Source organism: Lissotriton helveticus, chromosome 11 (assembly GCF_964261635.1).
Source record: "Lissotriton helveticus chromosome 11, aLisHel1.1, whole genome shotgun sequence".
NCBI lineage: Eukaryota > Metazoa > Chordata > Amphibia > Caudata > Salamandridae > Lissotriton > Lissotriton helveticus.
The window spans coordinates 843,861,412-843,880,679 of NC_136072.1; the positions used below are offsets into that span (position 1 = coordinate 843,861,412).

General features: G+C 45.4%; 1 protein-coding gene across 2 annotated transcripts in view; it reads left to right on the plus strand.

Moving 5' to 3' along the window:
- LOC144792171 (coiled-coil domain-containing protein 117-like) overlaps positions 1-19,268 on the plus strand; it is a 116,245-nt gene that overhangs the window by 25,860 nt on the left and 71,117 nt on the right. For both annotated transcript variants that reach the window (XM_078667072.1, XM_078667071.1), the window contains exons 2-3: positions 1,561-1,895; positions 17,182-17,241. In XM_078667072.1, coding sequence (XP_078523198.1) covers positions 1,678-1,895; positions 17,182-17,241 — 278 coding nt within the window. In that variant the 5' untranslated portion in view covers positions 1,561-1,677. The remainder of the gene's footprint in view (positions 1-1,560; positions 1,896-17,181; positions 17,242-19,268) is intronic.

Sequence of the window (19,268 nt, forward strand, 5' to 3'; positions counted from 1 at the left end):
TAACTTTGGTAAATTTCTTTAGATTTCTTTAATTGGTTTCCTCAAGGATATGTTGTTTTCCTTCAAACAAACTCTTTATTCCATTTTTCCAAATATTTTTGTGCATAAAAAGACAGCTACACCCAACACTTTGTGTTATTTCTATTGGGACTATTTCAGTGCTGTTAATCAAAATGATACACAAATTATAAAAATATTTTGGGAAAAAATATTGCAATCAGCCGTCTTGGTCATTTTGTTTGTGCATACAGTCATTGTTCAAAAACACAAAAATGCCATAGATAAAAACATATAAACAAATTATATCAGCACCATGATGGCACTGCATGCTTAGACTCAAATTTACATGCCATATTAACCATGGCTAATGTCTGCTTATTTGTTACAGAAATGTAATGTTACAATTAATCAATACATATGGACATGTACCTGGACATTTTTTATTTAGCGACAAGGAGGACATGAATTGTTTACATATTGTACCCTATTGAACACATTAAATCACAATGCAATAGGTCTGGTTCTTGTATGAGTTTAAGCTATTGGCATTTTAAATAACAATGCCATTTATTTATATTGTTTTAACCCCTTGACCACGGTGCAATTCCGCAGCGGTGCTGGGAAATTAATGAGTGGGTGGGGTTCGGATGGCCGTCACGCGCACACAAGGGGTTAAAAACCAGCAAGCGGTGTTTAAACACGCACTTTGTACTTATAGTTGTCGCATATGAGAAGCAATGTTGGCAGTAACTGCGTCTCTTTTACTGCCAGACTTGCTTCTCGTAAGCAAAGACTATAAGTGGAAAGTGCGTGTTTGCGCACCGCTTGCAGGTTTTTAAAACACATAGAGAAAAGGCACTAGCGTTTACAACGCAAATAGCTCAAACTCTCGCAAATGCGAGACCTATTGCATTGCAAATGCTTGTTTCTGCGTGGAAATGCTTCATGAGGAGCCTTCACAAGGCCTAAAGGGGAATCAACTCCACCAGTACAATATTCCGTTGCACATCTTTTACCATCCCAGCTTGAAGGTCGGTAACCGATGAATGGTTTGCGAGCACAGTTGTGGTCACAAACTACTGATACCTCCAACTGTGAATTCCAAGTAGGACCCAAGGAATCTTTCATACAACCCCTTTATTTGCAGTTCATATTAGATTGCAAAAGCCCTTTTACCAGTCCAAAATAATTTTCTGACTCGTAATGGAGGCTTGGTACATTAAAAAATATATATATATTCTCACTGCAACCCTCTATTTTCTTGGATTTCAACCTTTGCAACTGCAAAACACATTTGTACATTAGGCCTAATACCATGTTCTTGGTTTGACAAGGACAATAGTGACATTTGTAGCATGAGTACATTGACCTCCACAAGATGTATATGAATATAGGCTAAATAGCACTTCAGGAACCTGTTTTCAGCTCTGCAAATATGTGCTGGTCCCCAGAAAAAATATTAGGATACTCAAATGACTAGGAGTCATTGGGTCACCTGAAAGCAACCTTCTCTTCCACAGGCTTGTCGTATTGCTAATTTCAGTTATGTTTTTGTTACAGGTGAAATCTGGAACTGTGACTATGAAGAGAAGCATATGTGGACTGTCTGAAATATGCCCACTGGATTTGCTTCACTCTGCTGCCATTTTTGACTAAAGGTCCTGTCCCGCTGAAATCATGGAGCACCAATCCCAGTTTGGTGCTGCTGGTGCTGGATTAAATGGAACAGCCAAGTTGGGGCACAAAAATATTCTGCATAGTTACATCGATGTGTCGAGCAATCAGAATCTTGCCTCTATTGCTGAAATCACAAACCCATTGGTTCCTCTTGCAACGTTGGGTGGATTTACTAATTCTGAAGAAATCCTAAGGTTTTCCCCACAACATATTAAAAGGTAAGTAGAAGTGATTGGCAGTTTAATACTTTGACAGAAATCATGTTGACTTATTACAAGGGTAATGTGGGCTTACGTCTCTACAGTTCTAATTATATTTGGTACAAAATTATTAACTATACTCAAATGCATTGATATTAAAAGTTCTGCGGCCTAAAATGTTCTAAGCATTAAACCTTCTGTGTATTCACGTGCTGTGATTCTCCCTTTCTAGGTTCATTTAGGATTTAAGAAACTTGTAATTGAAGCTGGAGAGGGTATACCACATCTTCCCTAGAACTGTGTTACGTTGTTTTACAGGCCGCCGAAAAAGGATCCCTGTGAACACTTTCCCCTGATAACCGACATTTAAAGAGGTTGTTTTGTCTTTTTTTCCACCAGAATGTCTAGTCATAGGCTCCATTGGTCAACTTTGCTTGTTTTCTATTTTTGATGACTCCCAATTATATTGAATATATGGGCATTAGAAAGAAGTATGGAGTGAGTAGGATTCCTGCATCATCTCTACGTTAAAGAAATACACATGAAAATCCTCATTTACAGAAAGAACCCTATTCGAAATACCACAGGAAATTATAGCATAAGACTTTACATTTTGCAGCATTCCCACATATATGGTGTGACAGTTGACTTGGTTTAAAGTAAGTTAACACCTGAAAGAGAACAACATAATCTTCTGAAAGTATCACCGCTCAAAACAGCCACCAAACACTTGCTAGGATCAGAAATACTTACAATTGCCTAAATCGTACATTGGTATGCTGGCATGCACAATTACTGCTACTGTAAGGCAGATGCTAGGGCCAATATTATTCAGTGTCCAGAAGTGACATCCAATCCCTGTGCTGGTGTGCTGTGCCATTGATTTGAACATGGTCCATGGAGTTCTCGTCCAGAAAACTCTTTCGATCCAAACAGTCAAAACTGAGGCTTCATTGGAAGGGTGTGGAGCATGTACAGAACCAAGACAAATGGTGCAAAGATGTATCACATTACAATCTTTACCTGAAACCAGTAGCCTCTCTGATTAGCCCAACACTCCTTCTTCTCATAGATATCCGTATCATCCATTCTGCATCGTTGGATCTTCATTGATGGTCATAATTGTTAGAAGAATTCTCCTCTGCACCATGAACCCGGAACACTTTAAAGTCCTATTTGTACATGTAATAGTATGTACAGCGTGCCAACATCCACATGAGGTGAGAAACCCTTCTGCAGCCTAACCAAGGCAAAGCTTTTTATGAAGCGTAAGCTGTAAAATACTTGAGTCTATTTACATTTTTTGTTGCAGCATTTGAAATATAAAAACGTGCAAAGACTGCCGGTGTTTGAGGGGGGAAAATGCAGCCTGGTGGCTTATATTATAAAGAGGTGATGTGCGTTTCAGAGTCCAGGAACTTTTGCTGCCCATGATGCACCTTACTGGCAGTTGCTTCCCTCAGTTTCTTTTCCCGCTGTGGGAAAAATTCTAGAACATCTGGAGGTTTAACACTGATTTCAGAGCAAAAAAAGCTTAAGAAAAACAAAAAGTCTGGGTGGTGTGTTTACCAACCTCCCATTTAACCAAGGAAAATGTGTTCTCCCTAAAAAATGTCCATAAGGACATTACAAGATGGAGAAGGCATCGGGCTCAGGGGGAAGTTAGAGACATGATGGCTGGGGAAGCAGAGTGCTGCCCGGCCAAATGCCTACACCTCCAACAGACTTTCTAAGAGGAATATCTTACGAAGGAAGAAGAGATGACAGGAAACAGCCTTTGTCACCATTCCAGATGACACGCCTCTTTGACGTCAAAGTCGTTGATGTCAAAAACCTCTATGCAACATGTTGGACACCAAGGGAAGGTTCATTGTGACGAAGCTTCACAAATCTGTAACGCTGTTGACCTAGAGGCTCTCAAGACTGACAGGGGTTTGACAACAAACTCATCACCGTTGAGATCAACGTAAAAGGCACAAATCGCCACCAGCGCCTTCATATACCCTGAAAAAGCATCAGTTGACATCTAGACCATTTCCATCGGCTTCCAGGCACTACATTATTTTTTTACTGCCTCGCCTACAATGTCCATTAATTCAATTCAGTCCTTGAATTCACCACGCCTGGACGCATTCCGTGACATCCAGGTTTATATTGTCTACATTCAGGCCTACACTTAGAGACTCTCTTAAGAGAGAACAAAATGTTGAAACAAACCTCTTATCCGACCTATATTACTTTAGCTGTGGCCTCCTATGGCTCGTTGCCTAAACCAGTCCCCACCTACAATGTGACACACAAAAAATCATTTCAGAATTTACATTTTATTATTTTTTATATCTGCATACTTATTTTCTAAGAAATCTTTTCAATATAAAAAATGTATATATCAAAATTCACTGCATTACTTATTGATAAAACACACTATTTACAATTGCATATCATTAATGCACAAGTACAAAAAAGATTGAAGATTTGTAGATAACCATGTCCACAATATAAGTTTCAATTTATAAGTTCAGATATTAAACATTAAATACAAAGGTAACCCCACACTAAAACTACACACCTGCATTCTCTCCTATCTTACCATTGCACTCATACTATCATTCATACTCCAGACAGAACCGTCCTGTAGGAGATCCTCAAAAAGCTTTTCTAAAGAACCTGTTGTCCAAGACTAATCAGGTTACTTTTAATGGTACATTTGTATCCAGTCAATGTATTTCTTTATGAATGTCTCTGAGAGGGATCCCCATTCGTATATTGCTGATCTACGCACGTTTCGGTGGACCATCTTCTGTGCCACCTTCATCAGGACCAAAAGTAGAGTCATGTAACTCTCACATGGGGTGGGCGCGGGATTATTTTATTGTATTCACTGCAAAATTTATACTGTGAATTCGGCCAACTCCTTATTATTACAAGAAGAACAAGGAGAGTGTGTGTGTGTGTGTATATGTATATATGTATATATATATATATAATATGTGTGTGTATATGTTTTCAGCTACAGCCCTGAACTGGAACCTACTGAGGAAACCCCATTAGACCACTAGATGTTAATACCATCTTTGCGTCCTCGAGGCCTTGTTCATCTTGTAATGAGTTGGACGAATTCACAGCATAAATCTGAGGAGCTTTAATGGAGTGGTTGAAACGATTTCTCTATGCTTTTACCACTGATTCCACTCATCCCAAATTTGCACAAAACTCAATCAAAAATGACTAGTTGCATCAGACTGGCTGAGGCAGAAGTGGTGACCGGATCTCCTCCAGGTATTGATCAGGCCTCACAAAAGACTGCCACATACACAGAGTCTACTCACTAGACTTAACGGGCAAATTCAACATCCCAGTATAACATCTTTGAATTTGACAGCATGTCTCTAGCAGTCAAGTTGTTACGCACAACTAAATCTTCCACATGCTTGCATGGAGGTTCTGAAGGGGAAAAATGACCTTCAAGGTCTTGTTATGCAATGAAGTGGAAGATTGGTTGTATGGTGCAGCACTGATTGCATGATCTGATCTTGTCAGTATAATGTCATCATCCCTTATCCTACATCTAGCCTACCAAAATTACAGTTTCTCTCCAGAAAATTGTATTTTGCTATAATCAGATTATATGAACACTCCATAGCAGATTTCTTTTTTCAAGATACTTGCGGTCAAAAATGCTTTGGAAGGTCACATTAAAGTGTTCCCTCCTATAAGGGAACCAATCTGGTCTTTTCCAGATTAATGTGTCCTTCCTGTAAACCAACACACTAGGCTGGACTGCTGCATTTGGCATTGAACTTTGCCTTTTTCATTGATCAATATCCCACCTGAGGAAGTTGTCATTGATCAGTATTCCATCTGAAGTTGCTGAGTGTTGCATGGTTCTACGTTGAAGATACTTCGTTTAGGAGAGGCATTTTGTCTGTTTCGAGATGCTGTGAGGCTGCGCTGCGAGGTCCTGATGCGTTGACGTCATGGATCCTATCGACTGGGCTTGTGATATGAAGTCCGGTGTTGAGAATGCGATGCGCAGAAGGAACGATGTGTTGGTCCCGATGAGCAGTGAAGCTGCTACGCAAAGTTTTGCCGTTGAGAGATGCGAAGAGCTTGCGCTGGGAAGAGATTTGCATAGCGGCGGATCCCAAGATGTGTTAGTCCCAAGATGCAGAAGGCAGAAGTGATACAAGTCTTTTGCAATGGGTCCAGTACACGCAGCAGCGACAATGCATTGTTTCTGCTTGGGCATGCGCCACTCAGCCGAGGATATGCCTGGGTTATGCTTGGGGATGAATCACTCGGCAAAGAAGATGCGTTGGTTCTGCTGGCTAGCACCTTAGGTTCACTTCTAGGACTAAGGTGGCACCACTTTGCAGGATAGGCTTACAGATGGCAGAGTCCAGGTGCAGTTGGAAGCCTATTATGTCCCTGAGGCTTCAGGTTGTAAGGCTGGGCTATTAGCTCTTGGAGTCACTCTGGGTTCTGTGTTCAAGTGATGCAGGACCAGTCCGTCTCACCCAGGCAAGAGGGCAGTAGTTCACCACAGCAAAGCATTAGTCCAGCAGAGTGCAGTCCAACATCGGCAGCACAGGTCCTTCTTCCTAGCAGGATATCCACAGGTCGAGAAGTGTACTAAAGTGGTGGTGTCAGAGGTCCAGTACTTATATTCAGTGGTGTCTTTGAAGTAGGGAAGACGTCAGACATGCAATTGAAGTGCAAAGAGGTCCTCTCTTCCTACCCTGACTCTATACAGGGGGAATGCAGCCCTGTGTGTGGGGACAGGAAACAGCTGATTCATGTGTGAAGCTGTGTCCAGCTCATCCCTCCCATCCAGCCAGAGTTGTCCCTTTGAGATTCACCTAAGCTCCCATTTTGTGTGTGTTGCTGTCTCAGAGGACTACAGAACGCCCAACTGTCAACTACACCCAGATGTGAGCAGAGACCGGCTACAGGCACCAAATGGCTAAAGTAATAAAATGCCAACTTTCTAAAAGTGTCTTTTTTAGAATTGCAATTTAAAATATGACATAAGTGTGGATTTTAAATTGTCATTCCAGAGACACCAGACTTCAAGGGTTCATCTTTTCCAATTTGAGAATGACACTTATAATAATAAGGCCAGTTTATGTTCTACACCATCGGCGGCCATGGCAGAATTGTGGGCGTTGGCCTGAACTGTAGCCACGAATGGTTCCAGCATGAGAGCAGAAACAGTAGGGGGATAAAGGGCATCCCTGACGCTGGATGGATTGGGAGAAAGAGCTATTAACTTTGAGTTTGGCTGAGGGTCTATGAAAAATAGTTAAAATTAAGGCTTTCATCCTGGGCCCTAAATGGATCTCGTCAAGCCCTTTAGTAAGATAACTCCAGTCCACCCTGTCGAACACCTTCTTAGGGCCGAGAGAGTGAAGGGCCATCGGTTGACGATGTCGTTCTGCAACCTCCATAAGGGCGACCGCTAACCAGGTGTTGTTGTTAGTCTGTCTATTTCGAATAAAGCCAGACTGTGTCGGTGCGATGAGGGTAGGCCATATGTGCTGAAGGTGGACAACCAGAATGGAAGCAAACAGCTTCACATCGCAGTTGAGAAGGGCTATAGGCCGGTAAGAAGGGCAGAGTTAGATAGGCCTCCCTGGTTTGAGGAGGAGAATGATATGTGACTCTTCACATGGTATCTGTGACAATTCCAGTTTGCAAAAAAGCGTTGCCAAAGGTTCAGTATAAAGAGTGGTGTAAGCTTTATAGAAAGGGGCAGTGTAGCCATCAAGACCAGGCGCCTTGCGCATGGGAAGGCTACCTATTGCTGCATATGGCTATCCGTCCCTCCTCAGCTGTAATGTCTTAGTGGAGATGCAGCTCCTCTGACCTATCCGGGATGGGGTAGGGGCGGGGGACTTAAGAAGCCAAATGATCATCTTGATGTTGAGCTTCCAGCTGTTCATCCCGGTACAAGGTGCAATAGTAATCGGTGAAAATCACTAAAATCTGCTCCGTCTCTCGTAGGAGAAGATCGTTGTCATCGATCAACTTCCAAATGTGGTTCCTGGTGGAATGGATGCGTCATTTATGGTCAAGGAGTCTGACTGCTTTATCACCCTTTTTTCATAGTACGTGTGTTTGAAATACAGCAGCTTTTTAGCAGCCTTTTTAGGTCGAGGACCTAAAGGCTGCGCTTGCGCAGTCTGGGGTCGGAGATTTAATGTATCTTAGTAGTACTGTTTAACCCGCCTGCCTGCCCCGTCTCTCCTCCATTGGCTGGCTTCCTAAACGGAGGCCTGCCATTGGAGGAGAGATGCGTCACTCTAATTTAGCCCCGTCTTTTTCGGATTTGGGGGCGTAAGTTTTGCTGTTCTTTAGACAGTAACGTTGTCTGTCACTCAGAACAGCAAAACACGCCCCCGAATCCGAAAATTGAGGAAGCTTGCGGCCGCCATTTTCTTTTTCTGCAGTGAAGGTAAGCCGTTGCGCTCTCTCTTCCGGTCCTCTAGAATTCCTCCTACAACTCATCCTTGTATTTGTTTCCAGCTCTCCTTCCTCTCCTCCTCTGTCTATCTTCCTCGCCCTCTCTTTCCTCTCCTCTGCCGTTTACGATTGGTCTCTTCCGCCCCGTCCTGCCTCTCTTCCCCCGTCCAATGCAGTTCTCATTGGAGGTGTACAACACACGGGGGCAGTCTTGTTTCTTGTTTCTAATGAAAAGAGAATGGTTTTTATTATTTTCCGCCTGCCACCCACATTCCCGCTCCCATTCTTGGGGGCATCGGGACCTCAAGGAAATGCTGCTGCATGCCCACCAAGCACGGCGAAACCTGGTCTGTGGTTTCTGCGCGGCTGACAACGGAGAAAGGAGGTGGATCGAATGCGGCGGATTGAGGCAGATGTCGGGAGCAAAAAGCTACGTGTGGGTCTAAAGAAGACATGGTCCCGCTGCAGGAAGGCATTGCGAGGTGTCTCACAAGCGACGCACAACCTCGGTGGCCATGAGGTCCAGAAGGAGGGGAAGGCGAGTGTTGGGAAACGTACACTCGCATGCGGTTGTGTGGGTAACATTGGTGATTTTCAAATCACCCGGCCATTCAGACTCTGCTCCTGGCATCAGTAGCTCGGCCCGCTCGAGCAGACCGTGCCACAGTGGGAGAGGATCAGACGGGCGGAAGGAGAGCAGCGTGCTGTGCAGCTCTTGCATGTTTAGACATGGGGGTGCCTGCGGGGTTTCAATGTGCTATTCACCCTCCCAGTCCTTGGCCCAGGGCAGCGCGTGCTCACCAACGCATGTGTCCCCTCCGCGTGTGACTCCTGATTTTAACATGCTCGCTTCTGTCCTGTCCCCCCCCCCCCCCCCCCCCTGCAGCCACCCGCTCTTCCCCCTTCTCGCCCTGGTCTTTGAGAAGTGCGAGCTGGCCACCTGCACCCCCCCCCCCCCCCCCCGGAGCCCGGCGTGGCCGGGGGCGATGTCTGCTCCTCCAACTCTTTCAACGAGGACATCGCAGTATTCGCCAAACAGGTCTCCGCATTTTATCCACCTTTGCCCCTTCACCCACCCGAAATACCACCACACTGGCCCGGCCCGGCAGGGCACACCGGCTGGCTGCAAACAGCCGCTGCATGGTCACTTCACGCGTGTTGTGCTCAGTCCTCGTGCACGTGGCTGTAGCGCCTGGCAGGCGGCTTCAGTGCGCTTGTGTGTATGGAGGGTGTACCTGTACAATGTGCACTTGGAGACATTCATGGCTGTTGTAATATACGTACTTCTGCAGGCAGTGGAAAAATCTAGCCGCGATTAAGAATGAGGAGGGGAGAATGTGCCGCAGCTGAAGGAAGAGCCCCGGACCCATTGAGGCATTGCCCGGTCATCCCAGAACGGGGAGAATATGAGGTGAGGTTATTATCTTGACGGGGCTGCGAAAAGGGAGGGGATTGAGAGACAAGAGGGAGGACACACACGACATGCATAAACGATCCCAGTTTATTTCAGACTCAGAATCACAGCTCTGCTCTGTGTGGTGAGCCAATGTCCTTCCCCAGGCATGTCTTCGCTGGTTCTAGTAGCCCATCCACAGTCTGTGGCAACCGGCTCCATGGGAACACATCTGCAGTCCATGCACTTCTTAGGCGCGCGTTCAGCGGCTGATGCCCTTCCAGACTCTATGTGGAGATCCATGTCCTTCCCTGGGTATATCATAGCTGGCTATCCACGTTCTGTGCACCCGGCTTTATGGGCACATCTATAATCCCTGCGTTTCTTAGACGCGCGTCCGTATGCCGCCCGCCCGACAAGGCTCTGTTCACATAAACCTCTAGTCGCTTAAGAGAGCAGCGCAGCCCACCCCATGACCCAAATCTCTGCAACTACATACAGAGCTCATGCACTCTCCCAGAATCATTTACTTATCCACAGTCTTTGCCTTCCAATGCCCCCCATACCCTGTGTGGCTCTATAGTCAGCCCCCATCCCCAAGGTGTGTGCAGTCACTGTCCCAACACTGGTACGCTCTGGTGCGCACACTGCATAGTTATACTCTATGTTCTCGACTTTATATGTAGCCTTCCCCACCTATTTTTTTAATTTCTGCAAAGTTTATGCACGCCCAAAGTGTATGTTCTGCGAAAGATGAGTGCATAACCCCGTCTGTGCCTCCCCGGGCTTCGTGTGCACATACACCCACATATAAATGCCATCTGCAGGCTCAGCGAGAACATCTGTAGTTCATGCCCTCTGATAGTTTTGTGTTAACAACCACAGTCTCTGCATCTGCAGACTCTGTGCAGGCGAGCAACATCCATTGGGCTCACGGGGCTTCAGCCCCCCCCCACCCCCCCTCTGTCGTGTGAGTCAGCCCGGGCAGAGACAGTTTCGGCGGCTCGCGACAATCTAATTGCAGCCGCACCTGAGTACTTAACAGGTCTTTAAAAGACCGTATACTTGTAAATGAGGCTTTTGTTTTGTTTTCACCCCATTTTACAGCCACTCTGTCTATGGTTTAAAGAATTAGCCCCCCCCCCCCCCGAAATATTTTTCAGCCCCCACCCCAAATTTGGCTCTAGTTGCCCGCCTGACTCTGTGTGCACACCCACAGCGCACAATCTCCTATTGCTGCGTGCATATGCACCGTTCCTGTTCTCTATGCCCTACCCTGTTTATGCTGGCTCAGCAAATAACTCTACAGTCTCAGGGAGAATTAGATACACTTGTGCAGCCAACCCCTTCCTGGGCTAGTGTGCACATCCACAGTTGTGCTCCCCCAAGCACAAATGACTTGCTCTATCCGTACATCTACAGCTAATATCCTTCCCATGCTGTGTTCGCAGACCATGCCCTCCCCATGCTAGACACACAACCATGTGCCCATGCACACACACAGACTCACTTTTTTGTGTGTGCAGATGCTGAGTCCATGCTATTTTTCCTTTTTCTGCTGTTACCATCCAACAAACATCATGGGGCAGGGCAGAAGATCATTGATCAAGTATTGGTTGTCATTCACGTAATACGCAGAGGTTGGCAGAATTTACAGCTGTTAAAACATGCATAGTTATGACCTACAGAGACGAGTGTGTGAGCGGCTCGTGTGCTTAGCATAGATGTGAGTGGCATCTCTCCTCATACCATATCTGAGCAATTTCTAACATAAATTACATCGGAGGTGTTGGTGCGCTGCAGACAACCATGAACTGAATGAAGAAGGTAGTGGGTTCTCATGTCGATATCTTCTTACATTTTAACTCGGTCAGGTGAGATGAGTGGATTTGCTGTCAGAGAAAAAACATAGAGCCCTGGTACAAATTCCTATTTGCGTAAAAAAATAAAATAAAACGCATTCACACGTACTTTGGAACCTTCCTTCTATACGTACAGTCGTCATGAGTGTTGTAATATTCTGAAATCCTGCACCTACAGGTATATTAGCATCTTGAAATGAGGCTTTGTTCATTAGGCTACAACTCCTCTAGTAAAGCTTGACCACACAATGGATTTTTTGAGAAGGCCGGACTCTACAACGATTGATAAATGTCCACACTATGCAGGAAATGAATGTGCTGCCGTCAGCCCCTCTTAGGGAAATCCTTCAAGATGTTCGTAGCTCAGTACTCCTTTGTTTTGCCTTAGAAGCTGTTTTTTTTATAAGACCACATTCATAAAGAAATCGAAATGTAATTTTGATTTTGGATGTCATTTTTTTGCGGACATTTGTGATATATATTCTCCGTAAAATTCAACCTTAATAGTGGCAAGCTGTAAGTTCAGTAGGAATGTATGAGAAAGCTATGGCTTTCCAGAGAAGGCTCAAATTGCAGAACATCCGACACTCCCATACATCTTACTTATGGGACAATGGGCAGGGCCATGTCACACCATTCCATGCTGTATTAGTCAGACTTCCCCCTACTGACGAAATCTCACCTCGGGGTCCTTTTAGGCCCCGGCTAATCAATAAAACATTCAAGAAGTGAATGGGCTGCTGACAGACTCTTTGAGGAATACTTGGGGATATTTATTGCTCTGTACTCGTGTGTTGTATCAGGACCTGCTTTATAGACTGCATTTCAGAAAGAGAGATGCATATTTTTTCTGATTTCAGTTATTAGACAAGTCATGCAGGGTGTTCATTTATTTTCTATTTTGAGTGCCATTAAGAATTCATCAGCAACCCCCATCATGCTAGCTAGGAAAGATAGGGGTTTTGTTGGATTTATTGAGCCGTTTTTATTCTTCAGGGAATTTGTGCACAAGTCTTAGTAATGTATCATTTGTGCAGGAGAATAAAAAAAACAAAGTAAAACAATTGCCTTCAAAGAATAAATATATTGCATCACTATTGTTTTAGGTCGAGGGACCGTCGCACTGCGTAGCCCGATATTTAATGATTCTTAGAGGGGGCTTGGAACCTGCCCCTCTTCTCCATTGGCTGGCCTAGTAAATGCTGGCCAGCCATTGGAGGAGAGGGGCGTCACTCGGTCCAAGCCCCGTCTTTTTCAGATTCGGGGGCGTGTTTTTTGCGTTCTTTCTACCTGTGACGTCATCCGTCACTCACCAAAAAACACGCCCCCGATTCCGAAAATTTCAGACCTTTGCGGCATGTAAGTTTTTTTTTTTTTTTCTTGTTTTACATTATATTGTTCTTGCGAGAAAGGCTTGATTGCTGGACTCTTTAAACAGCCAGCCCACTTTGTCACTGCCACTTTAAGGGTCGCAAAAGTGTGATTAATAAACTCGGTACCACACCGTAAAATAACTTTAGAAAAGCGGGGCCGCCTGAACCGAAGCTCCGCGTCGAACCCGCATTCCCCGACCTCAAAAAGCATGCAAATGCGGCTTAAATTCCCCAATGTTGCCAAATTCTGGAATCGGAACATTTATAGAATCCGAGGACTTACAGACAGCGTCTAAAAACTGCCAATTGTGCCTGAATTAAATCCTAATTTTATCGGAGCTTCCACCTGCAAGATGGCGACCACCAGCTCCGAGCAGCAGAACAAAGGAAACACCCCGGGCATCCCGAAGCACTCCTGAAGTGAAGCGGACCCAGCGCGATAGCCGACCAATGTTTATACAGCCGCTGGCAAGAGGGGTCGGGCACAGCGCCCCCCTCACAGGTATCAGACACAAGACTGTGTTCGGTGCTGGGCGAGGCGGCGGAACTCTGACTCTCTGTGGCTTTTAAAGATGGTGAGAGACCGGCGGGCTGCTTCATCTGGTGGGGGTTGCTGAGTGCGCAACATAGCTGTGGCGAATGAGCTGCAGCTTCTCTGTGACTGCCCTACGCCTGTGTATCCTCCCAGCTGTAAGATCCAGGCACACTTTGAGTGATTACGATCGGGCCCTCCCACCAGGACCGATCGTGGGTTTGAAAACAGCGTTTCAGCGGGGCTATTCTGGGCATGCTGATGCGAGCTCTTCTTTTCCGGTAGAAATCGGGAGAGTCCCCTGACAAAGGAGGTTTACCGCGACTCTAGGACTAAGAGGATCTTGATTTGGGCTTAAGCCCCGCTGCGGAAAGTATAACTTTTTGGGGTTTGCGCAGGGATTTATTGAAATGTCTGTTTTAATTAAGACAGTTTGCATAATTGTACTGTGTTGGTCATTTGGCACATCGTTACAGCATTTTCATTGTCCTGACTTTTTGCTCAACTTCTCAAGTTCTAAGCAATCCTCTTCCCTGCCCCCTGGCTATGCTTGCTCCCCTGCCCCCTGGCTGTGCTTGCTCCCCTGCCCCCTGTCTGTGCTTGCTCCCCTGCCCCCTGGTTCCCCTGCCCCCTCGCTGTGCTTGCTTCCCTGCACCCTCGCTGTGCTTGCTCCCCTCGCTGTGCTTGCTCCCCTCGCTGTGCTTGCTTCCCTCGCTGTGCTTGCTTCCCTGCCCCCTCGCTGTGCTTGCTTCCCTGCCCCCTCGCTATGCTTGCTTCCCTGCCCCCTCGCTATGCTTGCTTCCCTGCCCCCTCACTGTGCTTGCTTCCCTGCCCCCTCGCTGTGCTTGCTCTCCTGGGTGTGTGTGTGTGTGGCTCTGGGTGTGTGTGTGTGGCTCTGGGTGTGTGTGTGTGGCTCTGGGTGTGTGTGTGTGGCTCTGGGTGTGTGTGTGTGTGGCTCTGTGTGTGTGTGTGTGTGGCTCTGTGTGTGTGTGTGGCTCTGGGTGTGTGTGTGTGGCTCTGGGTGTGTGTGTGGGGCTCTGGGTGGGTGTGTGTGTGGGGCTCTGGGTGTGTGTGTGTGGGGCTCTGGGTGTGTGTTTGTGGGGCTCTAGGGGTGTGTGTGTGGGGCTCTGGGTGTGTGTGTGGGGCTCTGTGTGGGTGTGGGAGGCTCTGGGTGTGTGTGTGTGGGGCTCTGTGTGTGTGGGGGGGCTCTGTGTGTGTGTGTGGCTCTGTGTGTGGCTCTGTGTGTGTGTGTGTGTGTGGGTGTGGCTCTGTGTGTGTGTGGCTCTGTGTGTGTGGCTCTGTGGGTGGCTCTGTGTGTGTGTATTAAGCTATTGGCATTGTAAATGACAATGCCATTTATTTAACAATTAAGCTATTGGCAATGTAAATGACAGTGCCATTTTATTTATGATTAAAAAAAAAAAAATCATGAGCAATGCCAATAGCTCTACCTTTAATAATGCCGAGACCATTGCATTGTAAATGCTTGTTCATTCTTAAGCTGTCGTAAGTCCAGCAGAGTCCTTTAGGAGCCCCACTCCAGGGGACGCACTTCAGCCTGACGTATGTGAGCCTCTAACTCCTGTTGACGAAGCTTATTTGCCTGTTCAAAGGATGCCGTATGGGAAATAAGCTCCCAGCGGAAAACCGCCATCGCGGCCTCCCATAGTCGCAGGGGAGACATCCCCCGTATTGTTTTCAGGAAATTAGTGTTCAGTAGTGTCTTTGATATAGTTGCGGAGAACTGGATCTCTAAAGGCAACTTTGTTTAAAATCTATGGGCGACGAAAATGGACGTTGCAGAGTCGTCCGTCTAACTCAGTCATATGGGAGCATGGTCGGAGATCACACTCAGGTCCATCTTAGCTTCAACAAGACTAGTCATTAGAGACTGTGAGGTCAAAAAATAGTCTATTCAGGAGTACGTTTTATGTACACTAGAGTAAGTCCTTGTCTTGAACATGGTGAGAACACCAAGCATTCATGAATGCTAAATCTAGAATGCCTTGGGTCAAAGCTGTTGGCGGTCAAGGTACACCTTGCCGGGGGTGGGATTGATCACAGGCAGGGTGTCGGGGGGGACATTAAAGTCACCTCCTAGCACTATGGCACCCCTGTGGAAATGAGAAAGCTGTGGGAAAAGGTCTGTGAAAAAGACATTTGTCATGATTGGGGGACCAGAAATTGAAACTCTGCACAGTTGTGTAGTACCGAACATGCCACGTATGTCTATTTAACGCCCCTCATGGTCTCTATTGGTGCTCTCTATGGTAAATGGAAAAAGAACAATTGATAGACAGAATGCAGAACAATGTCAGACGTGGGTCCCTTGCTCACTACGCCACTGGAGTCAAGCTATCCTGGCTGAAGACGGCTGATAGCCAGAAACCGGTCCTAGGATGCTTGATTCCGGTCCAGGAAAGACATGGCTTGGCAGTTCGGGCTGGACTGTTCCCATGAGGCACAGGGCCAAGACTGATTTGCATATGGCCACGTCTGAACTGGGGTGGCTTGGTGAGCAAAATAACGATGGATTAAACCCAGATCTGTGACTGGAGGTGAATGTTTTGCCATTGTGCAACATTCCGTCCATCATCTTGTTTGTTTTGCTCTATGGTAAATGGGAGATCGCGACGAAGTAAAATAGCGATTCCCCTGGCCTTGTGTGTATGACGGGAGTGGAATTGAGTGGAATACCAGTACGAATGTAGGCGCTTAGTGTCAGTTCAGAGGAGGTGCATCTCCTTTAATATTGCTACATCCACCTCCTTGCAAAGCAGCAAATTTGTCTGTGCCCTGCGCTTGAGGGGTGTGTTTTGGGCCTTGGAGTGAAACAATATATAGTGTTGTAATGGGTAGCCTGCATAGGACTGCGGAATGTATCCAGGAGTAAACAAAAGATGTATGGCGTCTATGTTCTTGGAAAAACAATTATGCACAGATATTTTTCTTTTTTTGAAGATTTCTATAGCGCAAACCCGACCCAAAGGTATTGGAGCGCTTTACATGATCACCAGTTATGTTACACAAGGCCACATTCATTTTTTTTTTGTAGGCACCGGGAGATAGGTGCTAGATGTAGGTAATCTCATTTTACCGATTCCTAAATACCGAATTTTACCGATTCGGTATTTAGGAATCGGTAAATATGATGTAGGTAATTTGTAAAATTTACCGATTCGGTAATATTTCTTATTACCGATTCGGTAATACCGATTTCGGTAATAAGAAATAACTTCCCATTCATTCATATGGCCCTGGAGGCCCATAGGAATGAATGGGAAGCCATTCACTATTACCGATTCGGTGATTCGGTATTTACCGAATTGGTATTAGCGGGAGCATATTCAAGGATGGCAGGGTGTCACATTGACACCCTGCCACCCTGTAAATTGTTCATCTTCATTCCTTTTTGCTCTGGTAATGACTTTCAAGGCGTGGAATGGGAACCCTAGGAGTTGTAAGCCAAAGTGCAGGTGAGTGTATGATGCAAATACTTTGTATTTTATTTCCAATTTTAGTTTCAATTAACCAATGATATTGAATTTAATGGTGGTGCAAATTAAAATAGTGTTAGTATCATTTGACATTTTTGCCACATAATGGTTAATCATCTAAGAATATTTATGCCTAATTTATGTTGAATTCCAACATACTTACTAGTTTGTTATTCTCTGTACAGGAACTTCCTTCGCTGTGGCAAGAAACACAAGCTAGAAGACGAAAATCATGAGGGGAACGAGTAAGTTCTGTGATGGGTTTGAAATGTATGCAGAAAAGTGTCAGAACTGAGCGTTTGACAAGGTTCCACCTCACCAATCAGACTCTAGTGCCCCACACAATGGTTCAAAGTAGATTTTTCGCAAAACACCTTCACCGCTGTAAAGTAATCAACAGGAGGCACTTGTTTTTTCCTCTTCCCCTAAAAGGAATTGTTGTACTAGTAGTTATATGTCAGAGGGCCCGGATCCCTTTGTCCTACATAAGATTGTTTCTTTAAGAAAAATGAAGTTCTTGCAAACATGTAGCATCCCACAAGCCTAAGTCCTACGTCCTACCATAACCCTGTAAATGCATCTGTGTTGAAGGGCTGAACCAGGCACTTACATTTTCTGCATGAACTTTGTGGTTTTTAATCTTTGCTTGAAGGGGCAAGTGTCAGTGACGATCTTGTTAATATTCATTTTGAATAAAATTCAATTTGACCTTTACACTATACTAATAATTTTAAGAAAAGTGGCTGTTTCTCGTAAGTTATTGTTATATTTGGTACTGCTATTACTACAATTTCCTTTGTAGAATAGACAAATAGAATTGACATTTTAAATCTAGGTAGAGCATTAGCATTCATTACTGAGCAAGTTGGCATTGGCTGCCTTGCTTCTTGCACATATTTTAATTGGGTCAGATTCATTTCTGGTGGCATGCCATACTTGCATTCTCTCTCGAACCAGAGTTGTGCAGCCTCTGTCACGGATGGCAGGAGAAAAGCACTCCTTGTCCATTCAGCAAAGCTAAACCTACGGACTTAGTTAAGCAGTGAAACTTTCACTGCCGAGACATCGAAGTAACTTGTATTTTACTCTGACCTTCTCAACTTTGCATGCCATGAATGCTGAGCAAAAAATAAAAGAATCCCTGAGTGGGTTGTCTAAGTCAAAGCACCCTCATTGGTGATGTCATAATGGTTTCAGAAACCATTACAATGTTATCAAATCAACTGAGTGACAATGAAGGAGTGTTGAGGGGCAGGATAACCAGGATTGATGTAGTCAGGTTCCTTCTGACGCCTGATGCACTAGTTAGATTCCGTACAAGATAAGTGCCGTCAGGCAAAGAAAACCCAGAATGTTTTTAAGAGTTTCTACGCAGAATTGTTCATCCTCAGAAAGCCTTTTCCGAAGTAGAGGCAATCCCACAGAGTAGCTACTGTAGGCCAAACCTTTTGTTCACTTTCTCTAATACAGAAAACTGATTCTAACAGGTGATAATGCGGTGTGAACTCCAAACGAAGAAATTCACCACGCTTATTCAGTACGTAACTGGTTTCTTAGCAACCCTGTGATGCAGTCTACTTTCTTTCCAGGTCTGCACCAATTGCAAATAAAAGCAGTTCCATAACAATGGTTATGAAATGCTCTATTCCCCACACTCATGGCAAAGTTTCGCATAGTCACCGAATATTGTTCTTCAGTAGGTGATCAGCAGTGTGAGGCAAAGTTAAAACAGTCCGTAACCTGGGCATTATGTTTGGTAATAAACTTACTATGGAAGCGCAGGTTACAAAAACGGTGGCCTGCTGTTTTGCCATTATTAGATCATTGCGGAAAATCTTTGCTCTGCTGCCCCCTCAGGCGCGTGCGTTAGTGGCGCGCAGTACGATTTTAGCAGACTAGATTATTGTAATGCCCTGCTGCTTGACTCTCCGAAGTTTCTTCTGAACAAACTGCAGAGTATTCAGTCAGCGGCGGCCAAGTTAGCCCTGGGGTGGCCCAGAAGGTCTTCTTCCTTCGCGGCCTTGGCAGAGTTGCTCTGGCTCCCGTTGAGACAGAGAGTTCAGTTTAAGTCTCTGTCTTGTCTTTAAAATCCTTCATGGGCTGGGACCCCCGCTCATGCGGAGAAAGTTTGAGTGGTATGTTCCTGCGAGAAGTCTCCGCTCCTCCTCTGCGAGATTGTTTAAGGTACCAAGGTTTAGGAAAGTCAGCCCAGGTGGTAGACCCTTTGGTGTGGCAGCTGCCAAACTTTGGAACGAACTCCCGTTGGAGCTTA